The following is a 7,588-nucleotide window of genomic DNA, read 5'->3' on the forward strand; positions in this document are numbered from 1 at the left end:
TGTCAAGTCACTCCAGCAATAACAAATAGCTCACATATTCTGCTATTTAGGAAAAAGAAAATTGGAGAGGGGCCTGCAGCAGTGGCGGGAGGCCAGGTGGCTGGATTGGTTACGTCTCCCTGCCTCTAGGCCCTACACATCCACCCTGGGACTAGCGCTGCGCTGGAAAATTCTGACCCCCCTAAATAACCATCAGGGTTGTAGGAACTGGAGCCCGGCCAACGGCAGCGTCTCTTTGATGGGAATGGACCCATGTCAGCACCAAGAGGAAATCCACAACTGCATCAACCCAGGGGGAAGGGCACGTGCTCCATTCTCTCCCCAAGTTTCCCAACTGGGAGAGTCTGCAGAACTTAACTCTTTGCAGACAAGACACATTGCAGCTGCGCTTCCACTCACTGCTTGTACAGGAAACAGCACGGGCCTGGCTTCAGTGTGGAGAGACAGACATACCTTTTGTCACTGACGTTCAGTTTAGCTTCATCATCTCACCTTTTTTAGGCCTCCAAACCTAACATTTTGACACAGGACCATTTCCTTTTGATAGAGGCTCTTTCTTGGTTATGCCACTAACATTCACACATACTTCAGATGACCTCTGATCTGACCTGTACCTTTTGTGTCATGCTAGGTTTGGGCATCTTTCCTTTAGTGCTCCAATTCTATTCCTTTCATTTCCAGTGTGTTACTAGCATACCTCTTATTTTATAACCAAATGAATGGACAATTCCTAACCAATCTTCAGCCTCTTTCTTAAGGGATTTAGAAAGGATGGAAACCTCACACCAGTCAGAAAACAGAAAATCAGCTCTTGGTTTGAGGGAGGAATGAGTGGAAATCATTCCTGAAAAGCTCAACGAGCTGCTGCACGTTGGCATTGCAAAGCACAGCCTGCAGCAGGTCATGCCTTCAGTGCCAACCAGCTGCTTCAGTTCACCTTCAGCTTTTGATCCGGGCAAAACCTGATCTGGGATACAGGGACGACGGAATGTGTCCGTCTTATCTCGCTCCAAAAGAGCTGAAAATTGATCAGGGGATGGAAAGTTGAAGCCTCACCATACGTCTGCTTTCCGTCCATAGCCTTCCCCGCTGATCACCTCTGGGCTCATCCAGTATGGTGTGCCAGTGACAGAGCGGATGCCTGTCCCAGACATACAGATTGTCTGCAGCCGTTTGCTGGCCCCAAAGTCCCCAAGCTTCACATTCCCAGCAGAGTCACGGAGAATGTTGGCTCCTGGACAAAAAACAAAGAATGGAGACAGCTGTTTTCATGCAATCCAGCTGTTGGATCCGCAGCCTGATATCCAGCCCAGAAATACCCATGCTCATGGTATGGCTTTTTCCCCATTAAGCCTCAGGTGACCTGCTAAACATCATTTCTTTAATACAGGCTGTACACAAGCCAGTTGCTAATGGCTGCAATAGGGAAAAACTTCAGGGGGGAAAAACAGAAGGAAGTGAAGGGGGAAGGGAAATGAGAGCTGAGTCAGCACCATCATTGTTCCACTGCCTGTAAACAGCTCTGACAGCCTATGCAGGGCCTCCAGGCCAATGGCTGAGACAGGTCGTAGCTGCGTGGAAAAGGCTTTTACTGGGGTGCTGCTTGGGTGAGTAGAACCCTTGCTTTCTGGTCAGCTGGGTAACAGATGTAGGTAATTAAACCACTTTGAACTCCTACAACAAACAAGTCAATCTCCACTCTACTCGGTCAAAGGTCCTGAGCATGAAGCGCCAGGGAAAAAAGGAAACTTGAGAGCTTAGCTAGTATGTAGACACAAACTAAGGCTTGGACACCAAAAAGGATTCTTCCTCCAAAGCCACAATAAGATCAAGAACCCTGGGTTGCCGTTATCTGGTACATGCCTATGAGAAATCCTTCTGCCCCCAGATAAAACAAGTTAACACTTTGGCTTAGATGGGTGCAAACTAGTGAATAACCCACCAGGCAGGAAACCATTTGGTACAGAGCACCACATCAGCAGTGTACAAAGTGTTATTCAAGAATCAGCAGCTCATCTCCCTTTGCTAGCCTAGAGGGGATGTAATCAAGATCTAGAGGGTATTTTTTTCTGCAGCAAGCAACTCTCCTGGTCCCTCTAGAGCACAGAATAATTTGTGTGGTGTTTGCCTCATCTGTTGACATTAACTAACTCTTAAGGAGACTGGCTGGCTCCATGGGGTTATGTTGAAAAGAGGAAGATTAAGGACTCATCATGGAGGCTCTACATGGAATATTGGAGGTTTCTTATGTGGAAGAGGCAGGACAGTCACAAGGGCCTGAGACAAGCAGGACTGTCAGGAGCAGACAGAGCTCTTATGGCACTTGGTATGCCTGCCACCTGAGAAACAGTACTTGGGTCAAGCAGAGAGGAAATTAGAAGGGATTCCACAGGGAAATAAGTGTGCCTTAGGAGGGCAGTGAAATTCAGGGGGCAACTAAGCCTCATTTTGCTGGTGAGTGAGAGAAAGATAAGCAGTTACAGAGGAGTGTTCCTAAGAATTAGAGGATTCCAGTCTTCCTTACTATAACCAACTGCCACACTCTCAGGTCCTGTACAGGTAATAGCCCAACCTCCCTTAACCAGCCCAGAAAACGACCTTCCCAAAGCCCTGCACATGGACATAAGACCAAAAAGGGATAACTGAGCAAAGCAATGTTCAGACGCCTCAGCCAGGACACTGAAATCTTAACACTTGGTTTCTGTTTCAGAGTTCCTCTAGCACGTGGCATGTACATAAATCAGCAGCTGATCTCACCCTTTATGTCCCTGTGCACAATCATGTTGCTGTGAAGGTAGGAGACTCCCTCGAGGATCTGCCGAGTGTATTTCCGGGTGACGTTTTCCGTGAGGGCACCATATGCCTTCAGCTGGTCTTTCACTGACCCCTGCACCAAAACCAAACAGAAGGGATTGGCAAAGAAATGACAAACCACAGATCTTGCAGTCTCCATTCAGGTCCCATGAGCTGTGACTCTTACACACCCAGCTGGCACGGAAATGAATTCTGGCCTCTTCGAAAGGCTCTTTGTGAGGCTCTCACAGAATCTTGCCCCAAAAAGCCCCATTCAAGAAGGGCAAGGACACACTTTACAGCAAAAGTAGCTTAAGGAGGTTCTATCTGCTTCCTCCATCCTTGAGCTGTGCTGGTACAACTGTTTGTTAATGCAAGCAATTAGACAATGCAGTGGATGAATCTGAGTGAAAAGTCTCCCTTTTTGCAGGGTCAGTTTTAGCCTAATTTGTTGTACTACACAACTCTGCTAATTCCTCACAAGATGGCTCAAATCTTTTCAAGTACTTTAATAGAACAAAATTCAACTGAAGAGAAGAATTTGCTTTAGGGACTATTGAAGAGAATGTCTTTCAAGTACAAGACACTTGGGGAAAAATCCAACAGAGAGGTGGTTTGGGCATAAATAAAAAGAAAGTAGTGACATTATAGTGACAGTATGAGAAAGGGGCATCCCTAAGAGGACACAGGATGGATGACACAGTTAGGGGAATCACAGCAACTAATAAATCAACCAACAAAACCACCCATCTCACTATGATCTGTGACTGTGCTGCTTGCATCAGCTCTTACCCCTGGCATGTACTCCATGAAGATGGTCAAGGTCTTCTCTGCTCGGTCCCGTAAGCAGCCGTAATACTGCACAATACGTTCATGCTGGAGGTTCTTCAGCAGCTGAATTTCACACTCCAGGGCACTCACTTCCTACAGATGTTGAAGGAGAAAATAAGGTTCTGGCCCCAGGACAAATTCTGTCCTAATAAATAGGTCCATGCCACTGGCAGAATGAGACCACTACTACACTGAAGAAGTCAAATCCATGGTGTTGGTTCTCCTACCTCCTGGGAAAGGCAAACATTACTCATGCTTCACATTAATCCTCACTGTACAATACACAGGTAAGTATTGGTGCAGAAGCTTTGGTAGTTGGAACACAAGCAGTATCATATATGGATTTAATACCAGAAAAACTTTTGTTTCTTGTCTTGATTCTGTCATCTGAATGGCTTTAGCTAAGCTGGTTGAAAGTGTTTTCCACGCACACCACAGATACAACCTTACTTCTCACCACTAAGCTGAGGGCAGTGAGTGTTCATTTCAGCTATGAGAATGCTCTTGAATACACAGTTAGAGAATTGCTAGGAGTCTTTGTAGGAACCTCAATCCACTAGACAGCAAGACTACAGGTGCTAAGAGTTGCTAACTTCTTTTGTCACCCAGTCCTGCTCGGATCCACACTGGTGATTTTACTGGAATCAGCATCTAAGACAGCTTCCTCTCTTACTTACTTCAAAGAATCTGCAGCTGTGCACATGAAACTGAGTCTCTGCTTTATCCCTGCCACAGGCAACTGGGTATCAGAGCACAAAGGCAAAAAGGCAGTTTCAGACTGAATCCCAGATGTTTGTTGCCCAGGAAAAATATCAGGTTCTTGCAGAACCCACGGAATGAACAGGCTGAACATCAAAGGTACTGGAGCATGAAGATTTATGGAAAAAGGAATGATGGTCTTCCCAAATTAGTCCCACTTAACTCTCTCTACTCCTGCCACCAGAAGGTGCCAGGTTCACTTCTCTTGCTCCAGGAGAGGATGAAGCTCTTCAAGAGTAAGGACTTGGTTTCTGCAGAGGTGCATGGAACCTGAGGAAGATGGTCAGTTGGGCCAACTGATAGCATAAGGTTTGGAATTTCAGTGCCTTCAAAACACATTCCAGCCTGTTCTTCCTTGGCTCAGTTACTGTCTGGTTTACAGCAGAGACATGGTATAATATAACTTAGAACTTACCACATTAGGACTTATCTTGGCACCAACCTCCCATAGTTAAATCTTCACAGATCAGTTATTCCAGCTCAAAGTGAGTTTGTTCAATATTGAGGAACTGGTACAGTGTTAAAACACCAGCAACGAACCCAAGAGCTGCATCCTCTGTGCATGGAGTTGTGTTAACCTATCACTTCAAGGTGCCCCTTCCCACCTTCACTATTTCCAACGTGTCATCACACCACTGTTCCTGACTAATTTACACACCACAGTTGTTGTTTTAAGAACAGGGAGAATTCAGAAGCAGAAACTGGTAATTAACACACCACACAGGACCTACCACTTAAGCCCAGAAAGTGGGTTTTGCAAGTGCATGCATCTTTTTTACTTTGAATAAGAAAAAACATTCTACTCTTTTTGGGTTTAGTTTCATTCACATCCATGTCTAACCAGGAACACAGGGCAGTCTAGTATTCCTCAAGTAACCTGGCAACAAACCAAAAAGTTGAGAAGGGAAAGCCAAAAATGAAGCCAGAAAACGGATTTTAGTTTCAGGCTGAAGTTAATAATACGGAAAAGCAATTTCTAAATGACTCTTATTCCTCTCCACATGAGTTGAAATCCTAGTCCAAACTAAATTAGATACTAGCTTTCAAGGACAGATGGCTACAGGCACTTTACAGGATCTCAAAGTCTGCATCAGGAATTTTAGAAGCTTCAATGAGAATTACCTTGCTTGTTTCAGGACTCTCTGGGTCAAACTGGACCTGCTTAGCTGCAAGCTCTCTGCCCGTGTCCACATCATAGCACAAATACACACGACCAAAGGCACCCTGGCCCAGAAGTTTTCCTCGTCGCCAGTTTATTGGAGCACTTGGGGCTGAAAAAGAACAGTAACAATTTCTCTCTTCATTCTACTACTTAAGGATAATGGTGATCTTTCCAAAGACCAATCCCCATCGTACTGGGATTGAAAAAGGGATTGAAGGAACAGACATGAGGTACTGTCCCAGAATAAGGGAGACAGTGGCAGAACTTCAAACAGAACCCAACCATTCAGACTCTCAGGACCTGCTGACTGGTGTCCCCTGAAAATGAAACTGTGCGACATTTGGCAAAGACATACTACAGGCAAGAGATTCAATGAGATTGATGATATTTCATTGCACCGGTAGAGTGGATTCTACAACATCACTGTCTGAAGAGATGGGGCCAGCAATTATACAGCAACTTCCATCCCTAAATCTGTAGTTACTACATGTGTCAGATGAAGAGGAGCTGGATCAGCATTGCTGAATCAATCCCACCCAGCTAGGAATAGTCTTTAAGGTTCTGGGACAACCTGAAGGACACTCCTGAGTTCTTTTCCAGCCATTGGTTAGTTTGGAATTCTTTCTTCTGTGGGAAGGATTTCACTGCCAGGCTGTCTCTACAGCAGAAAAATTAGAAGTCATAATTCCCTACCAGAAACTGGTAAGCTAGAAGCCATGAAGTAAGCACAGTATGGGTATCTTCTTTACCTGCTGAAAGATCAGACCCTTATAAAAATAAACACAAGAACCAGCCACTGACAATACCCCAGCAGGAGGTTACATCAGCAGGGAATTATGAGTTCTCACTGTTCTACTGCACTGGTGAGTGCACTGCACAAGCAGCAGTGTCCTGACCCAGGGATTAACACCTGAGCCCAGTTTTCCAGATTTTGCTTAACACCAAAGCATATTACTCCAAGATCAGTGCTTTAGCTCTCACTTTGAAGACAGCACCACCAGACTCAGGCAGTGCAACGCATCCAATTATGTAGTATCTCACAAGAAACTCTAAAAACAAAGACAGGAACCAGCCATCTGGACAGTGTGAAAAAAGAGAAGAGCTGAGAGATCAGCTTTTCCACGTCTAATTTAATCAGATTTACTGCCAGTTGGTGTTTTAGTGCCTTGCTTACTCTGCTGCATTAATGTCTTTATTTTGATCCTTAAATTACTGTACAGGATATCTGAAGTTCATCAGTAATGATTTATGTTCCATTTCTTTTTTTATAATATAAAGTTGCCCAAAAGCCAGTGCAGAGAGGCTATTAATACAGAAGTAAATCTTTCTGCTAAGGAGCAAATGAAATAAATACTGCCCTTAACTTGTAAAATAACAGTAATCCACAAGCCTGACTACAAATGTTAATGCATCAAGAAAATAAGCAAGCTTGTCTGACTGTTTGAAGATAGATCATCCAGATGCAATCAACTTAGAGGCTTTTTTTACTTCTCAGCTGAATTTCCAATGCTTTCTAAAGGCAAGGCCAGCTTCCAGTGCAAGGCTAAGTATTCTTAAAGGAAAAAATGAGGACCTGGCTTACAGGTGAGACAGACTGGTGTCAAAACACAACCATGTCATTACGTGGTTTTGAATGGCTTATTAAAATCGAGCTATGGGAATACGTTTGGTTTGGAGTTGATCTCTAAAATCTTTTCTTGCCCATAACCCCTAGAGGCCTTTCCCCAGTTATCTGTCACCAGGGTGAGTGCTTACATTTGGTGGGGATGTTCCTCTCCTGCACGCCGAGGGCGTTTTCGCTGTCGGCACTCCGCAGGCGGCCCCGGGGGTCCAGGTACTGCAGGGCCAGGCCCAGGTTTTCTCCATTGGTGCTTAAGGAACGACTTGAAGGGACCAAGGTGAAGAGATTCCCTTGGTGACGGCGTATCCGGGGAAATGTCCTCCGGCCTGGAGAGAAAAGTAAAACCTGATGAAGTTTCACAAGGGCAAGTGTCGAGTTTTTCTCTTCCCCAAGTGTCACTTGGGGAAGAGAAACAGCATGCA

The 7,588-nt window shown here is 45.0% G+C and overlaps 1 protein-coding gene across 1 annotated transcript in view; it reads right to left on the reverse strand.

Annotated features, from left to right (window-relative positions):
* MAP3K3 (mitogen-activated protein kinase kinase kinase 3) overlaps nucleotides 1-7,511 on the reverse strand; it is a gene marked incomplete at its 5' end in the record, with an annotated part of 9,921 nt that extends 2,410 nt beyond the window's left edge. The window contains 5 exons of the mRNA XM_008946306.1: nucleotides 1,057-1,234; nucleotides 2,758-2,887; nucleotides 3,586-3,717; nucleotides 5,506-5,654; nucleotides 7,301-7,511. Of these exons, the coding sequence (XP_008944554.1) occupies nucleotides 1,057-1,234; nucleotides 2,758-2,887; nucleotides 3,586-3,717; nucleotides 5,506-5,654; nucleotides 7,301-7,511 (800 nt within the window). The remainder of the gene's footprint in view (nucleotides 1-1,056; nucleotides 1,235-2,757; nucleotides 2,888-3,585; nucleotides 3,718-5,505; nucleotides 5,655-7,300) is intronic.
* Between the last annotated feature and the right edge of the window lie 77 nt (nucleotides 7,512-7,588).

Source organism: Merops nubicus, unplaced genomic scaffold (assembly GCF_000691845.1).
Source record: "Merops nubicus isolate BGI_N331 unplaced genomic scaffold, ASM69184v1 scaffold1068, whole genome shotgun sequence".
NCBI lineage: Eukaryota > Metazoa > Chordata > Aves > Coraciiformes > Meropidae > Merops > Merops nubicus.